Source organism: Camelus ferus, chromosome 31 (genome assembly GCF_009834535.1).
Source record: "Camelus ferus isolate YT-003-E chromosome 31, BCGSAC_Cfer_1.0, whole genome shotgun sequence".
Lineage (NCBI taxonomy): Eukaryota > Metazoa > Chordata > Mammalia > Artiodactyla > Camelidae > Camelus > Camelus ferus.
The window spans coordinates 15,804,303-15,828,312 of NC_045726.1; the positions used below are offsets into that span (position 1 = coordinate 15,804,303).

At 41.4% G+C, this 24,010-nt stretch overlaps 1 protein-coding gene across 1 annotated transcript in view; it reads left to right on the plus strand.

Moving 5' to 3' along the window:
* The first annotated feature begins 2,500 nt into the window (after positions 1–2,500).
* Positions 2,501–24,010, plus strand: part of LOC102520591 (zinc finger protein 2 homolog) — a 45,524-nt gene continuing 24,014 nt past the window's right edge. Inside the window, 2 exon segments of the mRNA XM_032470963.1 lie at positions 2,501–2,511; positions 3,546–3,872. Of these exon segments, the coding sequence (XP_032326854.1) occupies positions 3,656–3,872 (217 nt within the window). The 5' untranslated portion in view covers positions 2,501–2,511; positions 3,546–3,655.

Sequence of the window (24,010 nt, forward strand, 5' to 3'; positions counted from 1 at the left end):
CCCAGCTTTCTCTGCTGTATTCGGAGTTGAGTTTGGCCTCTCTGCCCTATTGCAACCATCTTGAATAAAGTCTTTCTTAACCATTGTAGTAAGTGTCAGAATAGCTTTTTCTTTAACAAATCCTAGTGGGAGCATAAACTAGCACAGCCTTTCCGGAGGCTTGTTGTTAACATCTACCAACATCTATTTTAATGTAGCAATTCTAGACTGTAGTATTTGTATCACAGAGAAAAATGCAAATATGCGAAGAAGAATAGATGCAAATATTTACTACACATTTACAATAATGAAAATTGGAACAAACTAAACATCCATGACAAGGGTTTTTATTAAATGAAAGTAATTCCCCTCCGCTAAAATACTATGTAGGCAAGAAACAGCAGGATGTAGTTCTAAATAGTTTGACCTGACTACATGATTATACCTTAATTAAGGGTCAAAACAAGTTGTAAATATGCAGAAAAAAAGAATAGCTTCCTTTTTTAAAAATGTATTCATGTAGTGGCCTGCACTGAATGATGAATAATGAAATTTTTACTGTTTTCTTTATCGTATATAAATATATTTCAACATTGTGCTTTAAATTATACAAAAACACAAGGTCAGTTTAATCAAAAGTGTAGTGTTTGAGTGTTAGCAGAGAGAGGGACCCTAATTAGGACGGTGTGTTTTTTGCATAATTAAAAACACAATGTTGAAATACATTTATATACAAGAAAAAACACAGGAAATACTCCATTAAGTACTGAAGGAACAATGTGTTCTCGACAGCCTTGTTCAGCTCAGAATTGAAGGTGCATGAAAAAACGTTGCAAAGCAGATTGAATATTTTGCTAGACTTCAGTCATGAGGAGGGCCATCTAGTTTGCATAAAACAAACATGGTTGGGTTATGTTGACCTAAATAAAAATCGCACGATGTGAGAGTGAAGGAGAATCAATAAATGGCCGCACTTAGGCTGACAGATTGCTTATTCTTATGCTCGCCCTTAAAATGGTCAACTGACCTGACTGACTGGTTGCTACTCAGAGCTCCAGAACCATTGCTAAATCTAAAGCTAGTGATCTTACTGTTTCTAGTTTATTCCAGTCATTAAAAGTAATGATCATGCTTGGTCTCTGGGTCCTTCTCCAAGGAGGTCACAGGACTGTAACCTTAGAAAACAGTCTGAATTACCAGAGGACCACACCTTGAGTGCTTACGGGATAAAGAAATCTAACTGCTGGCCTCTACAGAGTTGGTCGCCTGGAGGCATCATGTTCTGTGTCTTCTGATGAGAAAATGATTCTGTTGCTTGTTATGGATGCTTTATTGTTCGAGCTATGGATGCTTTATTGTTCGAGCTATGGCCCACCCCATCCCCAAGGTGGGCTCAGTTTTGAAGGCACTAGCCCGACAAAGCAGTAAAATCGCCTCTTTCCTTCTAAGCTCCAAGCCCTTGTCTCTGGGTTATTTGGCTCGTCATGAAAGGGGGCTGATCTCTCGTCAACAAGAGTTGTGGGTTAAGTTTTATTTGGGGCAAAATGAGGACAATAGCCCAGGAGGTATCACCTCTGATAGCTCTGAGACACTATTTTGAAGAGGCAGGGGAAACTCAGCGTTATACATTGACGCAGGAAAACAGATGTGGGGCACGAGGAGGGCCGTGTCCCAGGCTTCATTTGAGCCCCTGGGACGTGCCCCGCCAAGCGTGGGTCCTCGGCTTCACGCAGGAAAGAATTCAAGAGCCAGCCACAGTTGAGTAAAGGTAGGTTTATTCAGAGAGATACATTGAAAGGCAAGAGAAAGGCCACGAGGTGTGGGGGTTGGGTGCTCAGAGTAAAAGCAGGTACACACTCCATAGGCAGGGTGCGGGCGGTCTCCGAAGAGGGAGAGAGAGGGGCAGCCTTGGGGCAGCCTTGAGGCGCCGTGTTGTTGATTTTTATGGGCGTGGTGGTTTCATATGCTGATAAGTGGAAGGACCAGTCTAAGGGGAAGGGGCTGGGATTCCCAGGAAGTTGGCCATTTCCCATTCTTTGACCTTTCGTGGCCAGCCTCGGGACTGCCATGGTGCCTGTGAGCGCGTTATTCACCATGTTAATATATTACAATGGGCGTGTAATGAAGCTCAAGTTCTGCTAGAAGTTAAATCTCTCATCAACCTGAGCCTCAAGGCCTCCTGGGGGTTGAATCTTTCACCATTTTGATGTTAATTGCTGTGGCCTTCCTTGAATGGCTGTGCCCTGCCCCCTTCCTGTCTCCATATGATCAGGCACACATTCAGGTAGAGGTTTGCAACTAGTCAAGAGGAGCAGACGTTGCTGTTAATGACTTTAGTGCTTTTCCAGATATGAGGAGACAAGAATTCGGGCTCATAAAATCTTATTCTGAAAACATTTAACTATCTGAAGGCTGGTTCTGCCAGTTTTCCCAGAGCACAGAGTGCCTCATTCCTGATTTCCACCCTGAACTCCTTTCAGGGTGTGTTGGAGGTCAGTGGCTGCAGCGGCTCGTGATTTAATCCAAGCAGAGGTAGGTGGCAAGTGCCAACGTGATTCTGTCCTTGTACGGGCGGGTGGCAAGTGACAATTTGTAGTTGGCAGTTATCAGTTCATTGTATAATCATATGATTAGTGTTAGCGTTTGGAGTTCAAGGATTTTTACATAGAAAGTCATGGCGAACACAAGTTCATGTGCCAGATGCACAGTGAGGCCAAGTAAGACAAAGCATCAGGGTTGGGAGCAGATAAGGGATCACTGCAAATGCTGAACTTGGAGAACCGGTGGCTTGTACTCTAAAGGCTCCAACTCCCCAGTGGTTTTCAGGGAAGAGTTTTTCTAGGCAAAATTGGGGGTAGGGGTGGGGCTGCAGGGTGTGTGACTTTGGTTGGTGGTGAGGTGACAGAGTGGTGTTCAGGAATCTTGCGCCCAGCCTGAAGTTAACCATACTCCACCTGGGTCGGGTAGGGTGGCCTTAGTTCCTCCAAAGAACTCAAAGATGCTGTTTGAATATCCCTTGAGGGGGAACCAGGTCCCACGCTTCACAGCTGCACTATTGTTTCTTGACTGCTCTGGCTTCATTTCTACATTCCTTCACTTCCTTGATTAATAATTGTATAAAACTGCTGTTTGAAACTCAAGAAAGGCCAGAAGGTTGAAGACTTTTTTTCCTACAAGGTTGCTGGGGACTCAGAAAGGCTTCTGTACCCAGGAGGGCACAGCAGGGTCCTGCTTGGTTTCAAAATTGCAATAAATCAAAAGACACTCTGTTCAATTATGACCAAACTTATGAACATACTTTTGAAAAAATATACTATTTGTCCATCACAGAGGAAGCCCACGTATGACAAGCAGATTAATGTATGGAAAGAAGGAAAATTTTATTCCATTAGGACATGTTCTCAAGACCCTCAGTATTTAGCAAACTGGACAATCCAATTTCCGCCAGGAGTTTCCCCAGCTTTGCCCGGGAACGCCCACCTAGGCCAGGTATGGAGAGGGTGGAAGACCCCATCTGGGGTCCAAAGTACACGCATTTTCTTTCCATGCGTATTTCCACCCTGCAGCACTTAAGTACTTGCACGTTTCAGTCACCGAAAGGCGCGCCAGAAACGTTGGGAGGTGGACTCTTTCCCAGCCGCACCGCCCTCCTGGGCGCCCAGGGCTCGCTGTGCGCATGTGCGGCCGGGCCCCGCCTCTGCGCTCCGGCGCCGCGGGCCTGGGAGCGCGACTTCCGGGAGCCCGGTCGGCGCAGGCGCGGGAGCTGCGCGAGGAGCGGGGACTTCGCGTGGCCCAGAGCTGCGCTGGCGTCGCTGTTCTTGTGGCGGGAGCGGCCGCGGGAAGCCCTCCGGCGCGGCGGGAGCCTGGCGGGGGCCCGGAGCCCGGGGGAGTCGGTGAGGCCCTCCGCGTCCGGCCTCGTCCGGGGGCGGGCGCTCGGGGCGGGTTGGGGGCGTGTGGGGGCCGTGAGCCCAGGCCCGCGGCGGCCTGACGCGGGGAGGCCGGTGCGCGCGGGGGGTGGGGTGGGGGCGCGGAGCGCGGGGCCGGCGCGGGCCGCGAGCAGCCCGGCAGGTGGGGGGTGGGGGGAGGTCTGCGGGGCCGGCGCTGCGTGGGAGCCAGAGACTAGGCGAATTCCACCTGTGTCACCTGTAGCTGGGGCCGGGAGCAGTGACCTGGGGGGGGGGTCGGGTCGCCCCCGTGCAAATGAGGCTAAAAAATGTCTGCTTTAAAACTGTGCTCCACACTGGAGTTTCACACATTGTAAAATGACTGTAACTCAATTAAAAAATGTAAAGGGGGGGAGGGTGAAGCTCAACTTGGTAGAGTACGTGCTTAGCATGCACGAGGTCCTGGGTTCAACCCCCAGTAACTCCTCTGACGATAAACAATAAGTAAACCTAACCCCCCCCCCACCAAAAGGCAATTAAAAAATATTAAAAAAATAAACTTCGCACTCTCAAAAAAATAATAATACCCCCCTCCCCCGCGAAAGAATGTCTGCTTTATGGCGTTGAGGTGAGAGTTAGGAATGCGATCAGTTGTAAAGGACTTAGCGAAGTGCCGGGGACTAAGTCCCGCAGAAGCGATACCGCTGTTGGGTTTAGAAGACACTTGGATCCCTTCATTGTGTTCACATAAGCTTCATAACTGCTCTTGCTATCGGTGTCACCATCTGCATTAAACACACATAAAACAGATCTGAGTCTCAGGTGGGCAGGGTGGTCCTGAGTTTGAGAGGGCAGGTGACTTCTCCAGGCTCACCTGATGGTGAGAGTCAGGAGTGGAACAGCGCGTCCATACAGTTAAGTCATCAGAAGAAACTTATCGAGGCTCCCTTCTCAGAAGCTGCAGCCCACTTAAAAGAATACGTTTTTTAGAAACCTGCCTTTAAGCGCTCTGTACTTTTTACTTTTTATTGAGCTTTTAGTGGAGTCTTTAACTCAAGGGGTAAAAGTTTTGCTAGAGAAACACATAAAGCATGCATTTGGCTTTTTTTCTGTTAATTTTTGCTGAAATACTGTCATCCTTTGGTATTTTAATCATGTTGTTAGTTTTTTATTTGTATTGTTCAAATCAATAGACAAAATTATTTTACTGCAATAAGAAATGATAGGTTTAAGTCCCACGATCATTTGAAACAGGAAAAAGGACAGGGTGGTGCTTCCTCAGGGTCCTTCCCTTCCCTTTTCAGAGGCCAAAGGGAGGCTGCTCCTCAGCTGGGTGCGGAGGTGGTGGGAGGTGGACGCAGGGAGTGTAAGGCAGGCCTGGTGTCCTGACCCTGTCCTCTTTCTGTCCCCTCAGCTGAATCTTCACAGTCCTCCGCAGTCTCCCAAGAGCTACAGAAAATGAGAGTATGTGAGGTGAGTCCTTTATTCATTCCCCACTTTGTACTGTGATGGACTTAACTCTTGATTTCAGATTGCTCTGATCTTGTGTTACACTTCCATTGCCAAGGGAAGTTATTTCCCCTTTATAATCAGCTTGGTAAGACTTTACTTGAGTCATGACTGAACGCTGAATTACGAGTCCTTTTTTATGTTTATTGGTGTAGAAGTATACTTTTTTTTTAACTGTACAAATATTAGAGGTCGCTTAAATGGATTTTAGAATGTTAACTAGCTCTTGAGTCCCTGCTTGCTCGTAGGTGTGAGTTTTTTCGTTTTTGTTTTTAGATTTGTAACTGACATCGTTTTGCTATTATATTTGAATTTTTATTCCTGTCATCAGCAACTAGATTAGCCCATAATGTTATTTTCTTACATCCCTGAGCAGTTCTGGTGTCATGGTTATACTAGTCTTATTGGGGCACTTTTCTTTTCTCTTTCCTTCTCCCTTTGCCTCCCGTTCCCCCTTTCTTTCTTCCTTTCACCTATCTGTCCATCTTTCTAATTCCTATGAGAAAATCACTTGTTACAGATTTCATGAAACTCATCTCTAAAACTGGACTTGATGAGTACTTCTGCTTCTTGTGTGTAGATGTAGGTAATTGAGTCACTTTATTTAAACAACCATAGATCTAATCTGTTTTTTTTTTTATTACAACATTTTTAGAGAAAATATAGCTGTGATAGTATTCTCTTCTTATACCTGTTGTTGTATCTGGATTTCTTCTTTTTGTTTGTTGAATTTTTTTACTTTCATTCAGGGAATGCTAATCAGGAAACAACCAATGTGTTGGTGATTGGCCCTGTCAGAAATCTGGATTTTTCAGGGTCTGGGGATGGGCTTGTAAATTTGTAGCAGAAGTAGATTCTAAATACCAAGAGTTGAGGGAGCAGACCCTCAAACCGTTTTGCTGGTTGCAACTTGAGTACACCAGCTGTCGATTTCTTTTTCAGGTAGGTAGCATATTATCTGACTCTCAAATCTAAGCAGCAAGCCAACTCATTGAAGTCTGTTATCATTTTGATTTAATTAATGTGGTGCAAGGTATGAATAAAGGTTATTATTGTTATTTCTAATGGAGTATTTTTTTTGTCAGAATATACTTTCTCCACTGAACTGTCTTCAGTTAAATAAATGTGTGTGCACACACGGATGTGTGTGTTTATCACTTTCGGACTTCACATCTTTCGACTTGGGTCTTTCATTTTTGTTAATATCATGCACTGTCTTCATTAGTGGCTGTACGGTATGTCTTGAAATCAATAGCGTTGCTCTTACAACTCTGTTCTTTTTCAAAATTGTTTTCATGTTTTAGGTTGTTTGGTTTTCTTTGTAAATATTAGAGTCAGCTTGTGAGCCTACAAATACAAGCTTTTGATTGTGATTGTATTAAGTCTGAGGATCCCTTTGTGGAGAACCGAAATCTCCACCATATTGAATCTCCTTGTCTGTGAATTCAATATTTATCTGTTTACTAAGGTGTTTAGAGATATTTGAGCTGAGAAAGGACATGACCTGACTCGTAATTTAATAACTCTGAGAGTGGACCCTTGTGAGGCAGTAGTGGAGACAGATGAGTTAGCAGGCTCCTTCAGTACTCCTTTCAAGAAATGATGCTGTTAGCAGTTGTTCTTTGAAGTGATCAAATTCTGGATGGATTTTGAAGTCATTGCCAAAAGTATGAATACGCCTGTTTCCTTAGGGCCTTGCAGATAAAAAGTGTATACTGTCAGGCATTTTGGATTTTGGATAATGTGTAAAACTTTCCAGTTTTTGTCTGAAATTCTGAACCATAAACATGACAGGAATTAGTTCCAAAGGTATTTCCCATGTCACCTAATTTGAATTGTTCAGATTGATGAGAAATGTGCTTTCACAGATGTCAGTGTCATTCGAGGACGTGACTGTGGCGTTCACCCAGGAGGAGTGGCGGCACATGAGCCCTGCTCAGAGGACCCTGTACCGAGACGTGATGCTGGAGAACTACCGCCACCTCGTCTCAGTGGGTGAGCTCCTCTGCCGCGCGCTCTCCCTGGAGTGCGATTGTTTTTCTGTTTCTTCTTCTTTTAAAAAATCACCTATATTGAGGTATAATTAACAGAAAATAAAATTCAGCAAATTTCTTGGTATAATTCAGTGAATTTTGAAAAGTGTATACAGCTGTATCACCAAAATCATGATACAGATTATTTCTGTCATATAAAAATTTTCCTTATGGCCTTTCTTAATCAGTCCTCTCTTCTGACCCATTTTCTGATAATCACTGGTCCTCCTTCTGTTTCAATACTTTCGCCTTTTTTGAAACTTGATACAAATGGAATCCCACTTTATGTACTGTTTATGGCATGGCTTCTTTCCCTTGGCATAATTGTTTTGAGACTCATGGATCTGTATTCTTTTTATTGATGGCTAGTGTCCCGTTCTATGCCGTATATTATCAATTGTTGGTGAGACATTATGTCCTTTTCTGTTTGGTGCCGTCATAAATAAAGCTGCTATGAATATTCAAGTCCAAGCCTGTGTGTGACCGTATTTTCATTCCCTTGTTTAAAGAACCTGTAAGTGGTTTCCTGGGTCTCACGGCAAGGATTTGTAACTATGGGATACCTCGTTTTATGGTGCTTTGGTTTATTGAAGTTTCTAGCTTTACGGTTTTTTCCATGCGGAACATTTGTGGCAACCCCCTCCATGGCCCATGTCTGCTGGTGCCGGTTTTCCACCGGCATTGGCTCCCTGCATGTCTCTGTGTCATTTGGCAATTCTCACAATGTTTTAGCCTCTTTCATGACTGTTTGTTGGGGTGATCTGCATGTTTGGTCGCGGTGTAGATGTTTTGGGGCGTGATGAACTGCACCCATATGGGATGACAAGCTTCATTGTTAAGTGTCATGTGTGTTCTGACTGCTCCACTGACGGGTGGCCGTTCCGCCATCTCCCTCCCTCTCCTCAGGCCTCCCTGTTCCCTGAGGCACAGAGATATTGGAATTAGCCCAATTAATAACTGCAGTGGCCTGTGAGGGTTCAAGTGAAAGGAAGAGTCGCATGTGTCTTACTTGAAAGTAAAATCTAGAAACTCTTAGTGAAAAGTCTGCTGAAAGGTGAGCTAGCCCGACAGCTAGGCTTCCTGCAGCGAACTGTCAGCCACGTTGTGAGCGCAAAGGAAAAATTCCTGAAGAAAAATAAAAGTGCCAGGAGCAGTGAACTCGTGAATGATAAAGGTGAAACAGCCTCACTAGCTAATTGGAGAAAGCATTAGAGTCCTGGATCGAGGTCAAACATTCCCTGAAGCCAAAGCCTAATTCAGAGCAAGGCCCTAAGTCTCTTCAGCTCTGTGATAGGCGAACAGGTAAGGAAGCTGCAGAAGAAGAGTTTGAAGCCAGCATAGGTTGGTTCATGTGCTTTAAGGGACAAGGCCATCTGTCTAAGAGGGACGTGCCGGGGGAGCAGGGAGTGTGGATGTAAAAGCTGCAGCAGGTTACGCAGAAGGTTTAGCTGAGACAGTAGATGAGACAGTCTTCTATTGGAAGAAGATGCCATCTAAGGCGAAGTCAATTAGTGGCTTCAAAGCTTCAAGGGACAGACTGACTCTCTTGTTTGGGGCGAATGCAGCTGGTGACTTTATCTTGAAGCCAGTGCTCGTTTACCATTGAAATCCTAGGGCCCTTAAGATTATGCTGAATCTGCTTTGCTTGTGCTCTGTGAATGGAACAGCAGAGCCCGGATGATGGCACGTCTGTTGACCTCATGGTACTGAGTATCTTTAGCCCACTGTCAGACCTCCTGCTCAGAAGGATTGCTTTCAGAATATGCTCGTTGACAGTGTACTTCATCACTCAGGAGCTCAGATGGAGATGTGCAGTGAGATTGGTGTCGTTTTCATGCGTGCTAACAGCATCCATACTGCAGCCCGTTCTTCAAGGAGGCGTTTTGACTGTCAAGTCATATTCTTTGAGAAATACATTTTGTGGCTGCCATAGATAGTGATTGCTCTGATGGGTCTCTGCAAGGTTGATTGATCTTTCCTGGGAAGGGCTGACTGTTCCAGACGCCGTAAGAGCACTTGTGATTCATGGGAAGGGGTCATAATATCAACTTTAACAGGAGTGTGGGGGGATGATTTTAACACTTAGGGGCAAGTTTGAGGGGTTCAAAACGTCAGTGAAGGAAGTGTCTGCAGATGTAGTGGGAAAAGCAAGAGAATTAGAAGTAGAGCCTGAAGATGTGACTGAACTGCTGCAGTCTGGCGATAAAAACTGAATGGACAAGGACGTGCTTCTTGAAGGATCAAAGTTGTCTCTAGAGGTGGAATCTGGTTCTGATGAAGGCATCGTGAAGATTGTTGAAAGAACAACAAAGGGTTTAGTTTATTACATAAACTTAGTTAATAAAGCAGTGACAGGATTTGAGAGGATTAGCTTTGAAAATTTTAAATGTAGGTAAGATGTTGTCAATTAGCTTTCCGTGTTACGTAGAAATCATTCATGAAAGGAAGAGTCAATTGATGTGACAAACTTGATTGTTCGTTGTTACCTAATTTTAAGAAGTGGGCACAACCACCCCAGTCCTTCAGTAGCCATCACCCTTAGTAGTGGCAGCCGTCAGCAGTGAGGCAGGACCCTCCACCAGCAAGGTGATTACCACTCGTGGCAGGCTCAAATGATGGTTAGTGTTTTTTAGCTATAAAGTGTTTGTTGATTAAGGTGGGTGCACTGTTTTTTAAGACGTAATATTGTTATACATGTAATCATCTACCCTGTAATGTGAACAGAACTTTTGTATGTACTGGGAAACCAAACAGTTTATTGTGATGTTCAGGTTACTGCAGCGATCTGGAGCCACACCTGCAGCATCTCTGAGATATGCCAGTATATGGGGAAAAAACCAAACTGCCGAATGTTTTTAAAGTGACTGTGTCATTTTCATGGACATTTGCAACATACAGTAGTTCTAATTGCTCTGCAAGGCCGTCGTCATTTTGTGTTGTAAACCCGATGGATGGGCTTTGATCTTTTTGTTGTTGGAAGCCTCTTCTGCTACTTGGGTTTCAGTCAGCATCTGCCTTTGATGATGGTGCAGACCAGATGTGCTATGCTGTTGGGCCATTTGGATTCTTTTATGAAAAGAGTATGTTCGGATCCCTTCTCATTTGTTGACTTCTTTGTCTTATAATTCAGTTAAAGAATTCCTCTTCAATTTAATCAACTGGAAGAATTCTTTATACAATCTAGATCAAAGATTTTTATAGACTAAGATACATGTCTTAGAAATTCTTCCTCTTGATCTGCAGGAGATCGGAAGGTTGGCCTTTTTATTTGCTAATCAATAGGGTAAAAGGTTTTCATGTTGATGAAGTCCCAGTTTTCATTTGCTTTACTTTCATTTTTCAGCATTTCCCCTAGTTAAGAATTCCTTGCCTAAGCGAAGGTCTTTCAGATTTTCTCTTACATTTTTCTTGCAGAAATTTTTTGGTTTAGGTTTCACATTTACATCTGACTTTTTCCCATTAATCTCTGTACATGGTGTGAAATACGGATTGTGATTGATTTTTTGCAGCTAAAGATCTAATTGCTGCATTGTTTATCCTTTGCCTGTTCAGTTGCCTTGGCACCTGTTGAGATAAATTGTCTATATATGCATAGGCTTATTTCTGAATACCATCCTAGTTTACTGATTAAAATATGTCTTCATACTGATGGTGCACTGTTCTGATTAATCTGGCTGTGTAATAGGAAGGAAAAATAACTTCCTAATTCTTTCTCTTGGCTGTTATAGGCTCTTTTCCTATGAACTGTATAGGAATTTAATTGTTTTTAAAACCCTAGTGGTATTCATATAAGAATTCTGTTGAATCTGAAGATCATTTGGGGGAAAATTTACATCTAATAGTACTGAATTTTCTGATCTGTGAAAAATCTCCTTTTCCTTAAGCTTTTAATGCTCCTTTGCAGTGTTTGTAGTTTTCAGTGTGCTTGTCTTCAGCCTGTTTTGTGAGATGTGTCCTTAAATCTTTTGATGCCGTATTTAATGATTTTTTTAAAACTTAAATTTCCAATTGTTTTTTGGAATGATACAGAATTATAGTTTATATTCATTGATAATGTATCTTTCTATTTTGGTGACTACTTTCTTCTACTAAATGTTTTGAAGATTCCTTAGAATATTTTATGTATTAAACAGTATGATTTATAAATATAGATTTTTTGTATCATACTTCTCTCTCTGCATTTTGATTTCTATTTTTGAACAGGCTAGGATTTAATGCAAAAGAATTCATTTATTTAGCACTAAGTATGATGTTAGTCCAAGGCCTTAAGTAGCTGCTCGTTGTTGTCTATTTCTTTCCTTCGCATTCCTAGCAGCAGTATAAAATTGATGTCCTTTGAAAATTTGTAGTAGAAATCACTACAGAAGCTCTCTGCAGGAGTTTTCTTTGTCAGAAATTTTTTTTTTAATAACACCTTTGTTGAGTTATAATTGATGTACCAAAAATTCATCTTCTTAACTTGTGTAATTCATTGCTTTTTAATATATTCACAGAGACACAGAAGTGTCTAATTTTTAATTTTAGAATCATTCCATTAAATAGTCACTTCCCATTTCTGCTCCCCACCCCCTAGCAACTACTGATGTGCTCTGTGTCTCTAGAGACTTGCCTGTTCTGGAGGCTTCATGTCAGTGGAATCACAGAATGTATATATAGCCTTTTTGCGTGGCTTACCCACTGAGCATGATCTGTTTAAAGTTCTTCAATGTCCAGGTGTGTACCAGTAATCCGGTTCAGTTTCTGGCCAAGTAATTGTCTCTATACATATGTACACATTTTGTTTACCCACTTGTCAGTTGATGGACTTTGGGTTGTTTCTATTTTGGCTTATGAACAGTGTTGCTGTGAGCAGTTGTGTAAACATGTTTGGACACACTTTTCAGTTCTCCTGGGTACAGAGTTAGGAATTACTGGGTAATAAAGTCTGTTTAACAATTTTAGGAGCTGCTAAAACAATTTTCCAAAGCTGTTGCACTGTTTTACCACCCCATGAGAATGAATGAAGGTTCCAGCTTCACATCTGTGTCAATACTTGAGAATTGTCTTTTGTTTCTTTAGTATATATATAGCCATCACAGTGAGTGTGACGTGGGATTTCATTATGGTTATGATTTGCATCTCTGTAATACTGAGCATCTTTTTGTGTGCTAATTGCTTATTGGCTGTTTGTATATATTCCTTGGAGAAATGTCTGTTCACATCCATTCTCCATTTATAATTCGGGTTCTTTGTTTTTTTATTGTTGACTTTTAGGATTTTTTATATAATATGAATACAGGTGTCTGATATTTCATTGTTCGTGTAAAGGAATGCAGCTGATTTCTGTGCATTAATCTTGTGTCCTGCTATCTTGCTGAATTCTTTTGTCAACTTGAGTAGTTTTTGTGTGGAGCTTTGAGGGTTTTCTCTGTTTAGTATCCTGTGATCCACATATAATGACAGTTTTACCTCTTCTCTTCCAGTTGGGAACCCCTTTATTTCTTCTTCTTGCCTGGTTGCTGTGCTAGGATTTCTAATACTGTGTTTAGTAGAAATGGTGAGAGTGGGCTTCCTTGTCCTCTTCCCGACGCTAGAGGGGAAGGCTTTCGGCTTTTCCCCACTGAATATTATGCTGGCTGTGGGTTTGTCATAAATAACCCTGTATTATGTTGAGATATGCTCCCTCTATATCCACTTTGGTAAGAGTTTTTATCATACATGGGTGTTGAATTTTATCAAATGCTTTTTCTGTATGCACCTTGTAACCTAGAAATTGAATGTCCTTCCCTTCTCTCAGAGATGCTTGTCTTCCAGCACTGACGGCCAAAGCCATGAACAGGCGTTTCCCAGTGAAGGGAGTAAATGGCAGATGTCTGAGGGTCACTATTCCATTGAGTCTGTATGATTTCCCGTTGTTCACATACTACATCATTCCTCCTACACCATCATGGCCGTGAGTGGAAGTTCCTATCCAGAGCCTTAGTTAGATCTCGGTGTATGTAGACTCCGTGAATTGTATCCCTGTGATTCGGCGTTTAAGGAGACCAGTGTCTTTTGAGATTCGGAAAAAAAAATTATGTGGTTTACTCGCCATAGGAAACATCAGCTGTGCACCATCAATGTGCAACTCCTATAACTTTGCCTTCCCTCACATTCATATGCGTTAAAGCCAGTGCAGCTGACCCAAATCCTACATCATTTCCCATTTACAGGGCGTTGTTTTACAAAACCATACGTAATCTTCAAGTTGGAACGAGGAGAAGATCCACTGTTACTAGAGGAAGAGATTCTAAAGAAGAGCCTTGCAGGTGAGTTAGTGAGTATTGTAGATAGGTCTTTAGTGAAATTAAATACAGAGTGGTCAGTTAGAGGTAGACACTGTGAAATATTTTAAACACTCTCCTTTTGGGGGATTTATATCTTGAAGGTTAGAACGAGTAGCCCTAGTGTAATGTGGTAACCAAACAGTGCATGAAAATGGATGGAGTATAAGCACATTGGTGTTCTCATCTTACAGCTAGCAATTTGGAAGGGAGACATGCAGATACGTAGATGATGACGTTAAATATAAATGGTACACGGTTTTCCATTTAAGCGTACGGTTTACTTGTCTTTCACATGGGTAATTTTCTCCCATCTTATGCAGTGCTGCCTTGGACAGAAGTCAGAGTCAGTAAATCATGTGTTTGTTCCTTATATCTGTATTGTTTCTCTGACCTGTTCAATTATCTCTGACACTAGTATTTGAAATACTAAAATTATGAATAAAAAGGCAAGCATCTCATTAAAAAAAAGAAGGCAAAAGCCATGAACAGGCGTTTCCCAGTGAAGGGAATAAATGACAGATGTGGAAAATGGAATGTTTTAATCTTATTAGTAATCTGGGAAGTACAAATCCGGATCGGATTGTAATGTAGTATGATTTTATGTGCACTCAGTTTTCAAGTGTGGAAAAATCTTTCGATACCAAGAGGGTGAGGACATAATGCATGAGGCAGCAGTATTAACTGGGAAGACCATTGGGTATTTTCTTTAAAGTTCACCAGTCATGACTCCGTCAGTTCTGCTCCCAGGTTTATCCTCTGGAGACTCCTGCACATCACTAGGAGACAAAAATAAGACTCTCTTCATGCATTTGAAAAAGCCCAAATATGGAAAGAACCTGGATGTTTATTTACGAGTGAACTTAAAGTGTGATGTAGTAATAAACTGGGCTGTTATAAAACACTGCAGGGCAACCATGGTCTGTGAATCTAAAATCAAAATTACGCATACAAAATCGAGCAGTGAGAGTCTGCAGGTAGAATGTCATATAAATAATAGACAAAAAAACAAAGTATCTTGTTCTTTGGAATGAGAAATGTCAGAACATGAAAACACAAACTGATAAATAGTTAAAACTAACATATATGTGTGTGTAAATTATTTGGTGTGTTATAATCTACCAAAACAAGAGTCCCCTTTTATTCCTGCATATTCTTGGATGTAATGTGTATAGTTATTGTTGTATAGTCCCACGGAATGACTCTAGAGCCAGGTAGGCGAGAGAGAGTTCATATTTATTGACGCACCAGTCAAATTTCTTTCGATTCTGAATCATCGTGTGTTTGCATTGATTCTGTGCCAGTGTGTCCAAAAATGGTCTGGTTTTAGCTCTGGAGCTTACTGCTTTTTAAAGGACCACGAAGTTAGTTTATGTCAAAGAGGGATATTAAAAAGATGGGAGAAGGAGCATTCTGTTTTAGATTAAGGAGCATAAAGACGTATGAAATATGTTTTATTGAGTCTTAAATGCTATCAGTTGAAAGACAAATTTTTTTAAAATTTAGATCTTGCTAAAAAACAGTGCATGTGGTTCAGTTTTAAGACGCATCCTGATTTAAGTGTTGGTAATTTGCTTAAAAACGTGTGTGCCTCAATGTGCGTGCGTGTGTGCTCTTCGTGTATTCGTTGTCAGACGAATGGTGTAGGCAGTAATTACTGCGAGTGTGTTAATTAGTGGTGGGAAGCCCTAGGAAGGGATTGTCTTGGCCAAGGTGGGTAACAGCATTGCCTCAGAAGATACCTGTATGCGCCAGCAGTGCTGAAGTTGGGGTGTAGGGTTACACAGAGATAGAACGTGAGTAGAAGGTAAGTGTTCGAAGTGAACAGTATTATTGTTGAGGAACCACTGATGGGAGACGAATAGCTGGCTAGGCTAGACCGGAAAATACTGTGGAGTTGCTGAATGGTAGCTGGAATACTTTACGTGCCTGAAGTTGGTAGAAAATGTTGTTTTCCAGAATTTGTTGTTTTCCACTGAACTCTTATCTGTGGTATTTAGAGCGAGGTGTTGAATGCCATCTCAGGTTTTTAGCATAGGGCAGGAATTTTGTATAGAAGGTGAAACTTGCCTAGATAAGGGCAGGCAAACGTCTTGTGTGTGAGAAACTTTTCTTAGAAACGAATTAGAAAGGCTGTTTCTTGATAGGATTTTGGAAATAAGATGAAACATGATATTTAAGGATCTCAGTTAATGGAAACTGTGTATGCTGAGAAGTAGACAGGAAGCTTACGTAGAGCTTAGTCGTGATTAAGACTGTTTCAGGAAAATGAGCAATCAGACTGAAAGGGAAGACTTAATGCTTTGAGGATCAAGAGAGGTTTATTGCTGAACAACCCGGGTAGAGTGAACGCGGGTACCCGAGCCAGCATGTCGAAGTGAGTTTATTCCAGGTCAGAACGTGGCTTTCCCTCACCAGCTTCGCAGTTCTTGTACGTTTGCATTTCTGTGAGCACTTTCTGGGAGTATTTGAGCTTGACCTGTAGAATTGTTTCTTTAGTCAGAAGGAAATCAATCCACTTACGAGTGTATTTTAGGGTTGATGTGTAGAAAACTGGGACTCCAGCTGGAAGCTCATGAACTGATAAGTATCCTAGTGCTGTAATTTATGTTGGGAGCTAAAAGGACCTAGATGCAGATATTCTTTCTCAATCCAAATTCTTTGAAAAATCCGTATCGACTGATTCTTTTGCAGTTTTACTTACTGCTCGTAGTCAGTCATCCCAGTCTGTCATTTTCCCGTTTCCTGGATGAACCACTGTTGAGAGCATCTATTATCTTTAACTAGTTTGTTTCCTTATTTTTAAAATGCCAACTACGTATGTAATAGGTACTGTAATTTTGCTGTCATATTTTCTCAAGGACTGTAGGAAATAAACTTGGAATTGTTTATTGTGAGGAGATTGGTGGCTAGGAACCAAATAGTCAAATACAATATAGGACGTGTGTGTGAAGGCTGCGTCCTGTAAGAAATGTGTTAAAGGCTTGTAAGACATTTTTGTTTTCTTTATTTTTACAAGACTGCCAACTTGATAACCTCTTAGAGAGAAGCCTGGCGATTCAAGGGAAAAATTTGCGGCAAGACTTTTTTACTCAACTGCGGGCTACAGACAGAGGTGAGGAAACTTTCAGCCACAAGTCACACTGCAGGGAGCATCAGAGCACTCGCACAGAAACAGAGGCCTTTGAAACTGGAAATAAGAACTTCAGTCCTAACGCAGCCCTCACTATATCTCAGAGACTTGACACAGTTGGGAACTTCAGTCGTGATACCATAAGGAGGCAGACCTTGCGCTCTCAGACTGCCTTCAGTGCGCATCAGAGAACTGGAGTCAGGGCGAAACCCTATGGGTGTAAAGAATGTGGGAAATCCTTCCTTAGCAAAGCACACCTCATTGTACATCAGCGAATTCATACTGGGGAGAGACCTTATGCGTGTAATGAATGTGGTAAAGCTTTTAACCGAATGTCATACTTCAGGGAGCATCAGAGACTTCACACAGGGGAGAGGCCCTATGAGTGTAATGAATGTGGAAAATCTTTCTCTAGGAAGTCATACTTCACTCTGCATCAGAGAAATCACACAGGGGAGAGACCCAGTCAGTGTATTGAATGTGGGAAAACTTTTAGGCAGAATTCAGTCCCTAAAAGACATCAGAGAACTCACACAGGGGAGAGGCCCTATGAGTGTACTGAGTGTGGAAAATCTTTCTCTAGGAAGTCATACTTCACTCTGCATCAGAGAAATCACACAGGGGAGAGACCCAGTCAGTGTATTGAATGTGGGAAAACTTTTAGGCAGAATTCAGTCCCTAAAAGACATCAGAGAATTCACACAGGGGAGAGGCCCTATGAGTGTACTGAGTGTGGAAAATCTTTCTCTAGGAAGGCACACCTCGTTGCGCATCAGAGAGTTCAGACTGGGAACAGTCCCTGTAAGGGTAATCTCTACAAAAAGTGTAGGAAATCCTTCTACACAAACTTGTGACCTCACTGTTCATCAGAGAAGAAATGGAGGGGAGAAACTCTGTGAGTGCATTGAATGCGGGAAAGCTTTTAGCCATAATTCAACCCTACATAAACATCAGAGAATTCACACAGGACAGAAACCCTATGAGTGTAACAAATGCAAAAGATCCTTTTATACAAAGTCTTGCCTTGCTGAGCATCAGAGAATTCACGCAGGAGAGAACCCTCATGAGGGTAATAAATGTGGAAGATCCTCCTGTATAAAGTCTCACCTCACTCTGCATCAGAGAACTCACACTGGGAAGAGACTCTATGAGTGTAATAAATGTGGAAAGTCCTTTGATGTGAAGTCGCACCTCACTCTGCATCAGAGAAGTCACACAGGGGAGAAACCCAGTCAGTGTATTGAATGTGGGAAAACGTTTAGCCAGAATTCAGTCCTTAGAAGCTATCAGAGACTACACACTGGGGAGAAACCCTATGAGTGTAATGATTGTGGAAAATCTCTCTCTAGGAAGTCATACCTTGTGCATCAAAGAGTTCAGACTGGGAACAATGCCTGTAAGGGTAATCTCTACAAAGAATGTAGGGAAATCCTTCTATACAAATTGTGACCTCACTGTTCATCAGAGAGGAAACGGAGGGGAGAAACTCTATCAGTGCTTTGAATGCGGGAAAGCTTTTAGCTGGAAGTCACTCCTGAAAAGACATGAGAGGATTCACACAGGGGAGAAACCCTGTGAATGTATTGAATGTGGGAAAGCTTTTCGCTGGATGTCATCCCTACAAAGACATCAGAGGTTTCACACTGGAGAGAAGCCCTATGAGTGTAACAAATGTGGAATGTCCTTCTATACAAAGCATGAGCTCACTGTGCATCAGAGACTTTCACACAGGAGAGAGCGTCTATGAATGTGATGAATGTGGAAAATCTGTCTGTAGTAAGTCATACCTCATTGTGCATCAGAGAATCCACACGGGGGAGAAACCCTTTGAATGTATTGAATGTGGGAAAGCTTTTAGCCATAATTCAACCCTAAATAAACATCAGAGAATTCACACAGGACAGAAACCCTACGAGTGTAATAGATGCGGAAGATCCTTCTGTAGGAAGCCTGACCTCATTGTGCATCAGAGAACTCACACGGGAGAGACCCTATGAGTGTGATGAATGTGGGAAATCCTTCTACAGAAACTCCCATCTCACTCTGCATCAGAGAACTCACAGAAGGAACCCTATGAATGTATTGAATGTGAGACAGTGAGCCTTTAGCCAGAAGAAGCCAGACCTCAAAGGGGTTCAGGGTATTCACCCTGAAGAGAAACCCTACGTACGTGATGAACGTGGGAAAGTTTTCACCTACAAACTGAACCTTTTTGCACATTAGACCGGAAACCCCTGTGAATGTAATGGGTCTGGGGAAACTGACTGGAAGTGAAGCATCAGAGAACTCAGGGAAAACCCAATGACTATAATGGAAAACTTCTCTGCGAGAAATCAAACATCAATGAGCAAAACTCACAGACGTCCTTCGTGTTCATTGTGTGTGGCTAGTCTTGCAACCAGATTTCAGCCCTCATTGGACATGAAAGGACTCACCCAGGACATACATCCTTTAAATCAGTCGCTTATGAATGATCTTTCAGCCAGACCTCGCTGGGTGCTAGAAAAATTTACACACACACAAATCTTGTGATGATAAGGGTGTTGGAAACTTTTCTACTGCAAGGCAGCCTTCAATTTAGTTGTACTGGAATCCAGCGTAAGTGTAGTAGGAATTAAGTACTTTCTACTCAAAAACTATCATTACGCAACACTTGAGAGGATACGTTTGGACAGTTAAAATACCCTATGTTCCTATCAGCTCTTACTATCATCTCAGTTTATATAAGAAAGACCATTGTGCCTGAATTGCCTCTTTAGGCAAGAAAGCAGTGTTTTCTGTAAGACTTGTCATGTCAGGGTCAGCAGCGAATTTAGGATAAACACTGTATTCTGTGTGTAAAGGTCACATACACAGTTGATTGGAGAACAAATCTGATTCAGTTGGAGAGCTGCTGTGAACAGTGGTACTATTTGTAAACAGAAAAGGAAGTTGTGTTTTCATTTTCCTGTAGGGCAAAAATATTTCAAAATTATCCGAGACTTTGACATACATGTTACTTAGAAGTGTGTTGTTCAGTCTGCAGATATTTTGCGATTTCTTGCTATCTTTAATTAATAATCTAGCTTCATTCTTTTGTTGTCTGAGAAAATGCTTTGTATGATTTCCACTCTAAAATTTGTTAAGTCGTGCTTTCCGACGTGCAAGTGTTGCCTTGCTCCATTAAATTTCCATCTGAGCTTGAAAATGTGTATTGTGCTGTGGCAGAATCGTCCATAAATGCTGATTAGATGTCGTTGGTCAGTGGTGCTGCTCAGTTCACCTCTGTCCTTGTTTTGACTGATGAATCCATCAAGTCCAAGTGGAAGTTCAGTTCACATCTCAAACTATAATTGTTACCAGTTCTTTCCTCACCTGTTTTGATGATCTGTTTTTAGACACATACCCGGAAGGACTGTTACACGGTCTCGAGTCCGCCCCTTTGTCATTGTGTAATGCCGCTCTTTGCTCCTGATCGCTTTCCTTTTCTTAAAGCCAGCTTTGTCTGAAAGTAATAAAGTTACTCTGGTTTTTTTTGGTTTGTTAGCATGACGTACTTTATACATCCTTTTAGTAGATCCTTATTTTTACATTCAAAGGGATTTTGTATAGGTAACATGTTTTGGGGTCTTTTTAAAAAAATCTACTCTGAGATTGTCTTTTACTTGGGATATTTAGATAATTCTCATACAGCTGCCATGTTTAAAACGGTATCTTTTCATTGTACTGTTTCATCCTTCTCTTTTTCTGCTTTGTGTTATTTTAAGTGCATTTTATATGATTCCGTTTTCTTTCCCCTTGGCAATGTCAATTAAAATTTTTAAAGCTTTAATGGTTGCTTAAGAGTTTGCAGTATACATTTATGACTATTTCAGTCAAATAACACACTATATGCTGCTTCTCATGGGGTGCTGGGTCCCTGTGATATTGGCAAATCCTCTTTCCTGTTCCCTAGAACGTTACTGTCATTTACTTCACTGGTGCATAAGACATAGTCGGTCAATTCAGTGTTGTGATGATTATTCTGAACCATTATTACACTAAGAGTAAGAAAACAAAAAGGCTTAATTTTACCTTCATTTATTTCTTCTCTAATGTATGGACCCAAATTTCTTCCATTAGTCATTTTCCTTCTCTTTGAAGAATTTTTTTTTTTAAACATTTCCTACAGTACATGTTTACAAGTGACAAATTCCCTCAAGTTTGATTTGGCTAATAAAGCTTTTATTTCTCTTTTTTTAAAATACATTTTTATTGGAGTATAGTCAGTTGACAATGTGTCAATTTCTGGTGTACAGCACCGGTCATACAGGAAGAGACATATTCATTTTCATATTCTTTTTCACCATAAGTTACTACAAGATACTGAATATAGTTCCCTGTGCTACACAGTATAAACCTGTTGTTTCTCTGTCATTTTGGAAGGATAATTTCACTGAACAGAGAATTCTGGGTTACTGATTTTTTTTTAAAAACAATTTAAATATTTGTCTGCTTTTTTTTTTTTTTTTTTTTTTTGCATGGTCTGTGAATGGAATTCCAACATAATTCTTAGGATTTATCCTCTCCAGGTAAGGCTAATAGGATACACCTAGATATTTTTATTTCTATGTGGCTTGGTATGGTCTGGCTTCCTGTATCTATAGTGGGAGTCTGTCACTAATTTGGAAAAACTCTGAGCCATTATTATTTCAAAGATTTCTTCTGTTTTGTCCTTATTTTTAATTCTAATTATACATACATTCCTTCTTGGGTAATTATTCTCACATCTCTTGGATGTTCTTTTTTTTTTTTTTTTTCTTTTGCATTTCAGTTTGCTATGTTTCCATCTTCAGGTTCATTTGTTGTTCCTCCACCTTGCAGGCCAGTTGGGAGCCCACCACAAGTGTCTTCGCTTCTAGCCCAGCGTTTTTGATGACTAGCTTTTCCTTTAGGTTACTCAGCCAACTCCACTTAACAGTGATGTCTCTGCCCTGGGCTTCCCTTCAATCAGGCACCCCACCCAGTCTCCAGAAGCTCCTCAAAGGGTCATTTTGAGGTAGCCTTCAAGCCATCTTGGTGATTCTGTGCCCAGACACAAATCTTGGTCCACATGGCCTTTAGTCACACCACCAGGACTCATGGCACAGACAGCCGTGAATGGGCACAAAGTCCTCCGTTTCTCACCAAAGGCCCCCGTGAGTACGCCACAGTAAAAATGGCCAGCCTTTGGATGTTGCTGCATGCCCACAGCGTAGGGCTCTCCCCTAGTACATGCCTCCCTTCTGCAGCCCTCTGGTCCACTTCCCCTGGGCTACACACTAAGTGCACCACTGTCTTCTTGGTCCAGCCTCTGGAGTTACAGACCTTGGGACACAAAATCCCTGAGATTCCTACTCTGCTGGGCCGCCACTGACTAATAGCCGTTTTCATTTCTATAGTCCTGGGCATTTCAGTTCTAGGATTGGCTTGGACTGGGTGCCAGTGCAGTGGCCCTGGCCACCCAAAATCGGGTAACTTGGGCCAGAAAAAACAATTGCTGGCTGTCTTAACCCGACATACACAAAGGCCCTATAAAACCCCACCCCTTGTGCAGCAGTCCCATGAGTCTCTTGCTCCAGTGGTTTTGGACAACCCCCCCGGCCCTAGATTATCTTCTGGCCGAGGAAAGAGGAGCCTGTCCTCCCTGGTGCTTCTTGCTGCGTGTTTATCAGTAACAAGCAGGTAAGTTCAGACCTACTTACATCAGATAGATGTTAAACTATTCCATAATATTACCCAAATCTTTGAACAGATTCTCTGTGTCTCCAAGATCGCTGACCTGTTTTCATGGCTGGACCTTTCAAGTTTGGACAATGGCTACTGACTCAATGTCAGACCATTGTTTGTATCATTATTATAGGATCTGTTATTATAACCCAAATCAGATGCATAGTTTATTGGTCTCTGCCCTTTTACTATATTTGGTGCCCTGGCTATTAATGTTCTATTAAATCTGATGCCTTGGCATCTTAGGGTGGATTGTAGTATAAATGCCTGAGATTAACTAATAAATGTGTATATTAAGAAGTTAGAAAGATTGTAAATAAACAACCAAACTTTACACGTTAAGGAAAAGAAAAGCAAATTAAGCCAAAGTAGTAGAAGGAAGGACATAATGGAGATCAGAGCAGAAACAAGTGAAATAGAATTCAGAAAAACAGTAGGAAAGATCAATGAAACGAAGCTGGTTTTACAGAGACTTGAAAAGCTGAAAAACTTTACAACAGCCCAGACATGGAAACAGCCTAAATGTCCATTGACAGGTGACTGGATAAAGAAGATGTGGTATATTTATACAATGGAATACTATTCAGCCATAAAAACCGACAACATAACACCAGTTGTAGCAACATGGATGTTCGTGGAGAATGTCATTCTAAGTGAAATAAGCCAGAAAGAGAAAGAAAAAATACCATATGAGATTGCTCATATGCAGAATCTAAAATAAAAATAAATACAAAATAGAAACAGACTCATAGACATAGAATACAAACTTGTGGTTGCCAAGGGGGCAGGGGGTGGGAAGGGACAGACTGGGAGTTCAAAATGTAGAATAGATAAACAAGATTATACTGTATAGCACAGGGAAATATATACAAGATCCTGTGGTAGCTCACAGCAAAAAAAAAAAATTTCACAGTCAATATATATATGTTCATGTATAACTGAAAAATTGTGCTCTACACTGGAATTTGACACAACATTGTAAAATGACTATAACTAAAAAAAAAGCTAAAAAAGCTGAAAAACTTAGCTAGACTGAGAAAAAAGTAAGGACTCAATGAAAGAAGAAAAATAACTAACACTACAGAAATACATAGGATCATAAGAGACAACTATGAACATTTATACAACAGCAAATTAGATCACCTAAAAGAAGTGGCTAATTTCTTAGAAGCATATACAATCTATCAAACTGAACGAGGGAAAAATAGCAAGTCTGAACAGACCAAGAAAGAGTAAGCAGATTGAATCATCAATCAAAAACTTCCCAACAGAAAATTACAAACCCAGATGGAATACACTATGTAAAGGCACATATAAAAGATGTGAAATAGAAAGCCAGTGGTGTATGTAAATAAAGACCATCTTCTCTCAGTAGAATGACTAGTTCATCACACTGTGGCACATGGGAAAACAAACTTGCGAAGGCACATGTATAAAAGATGA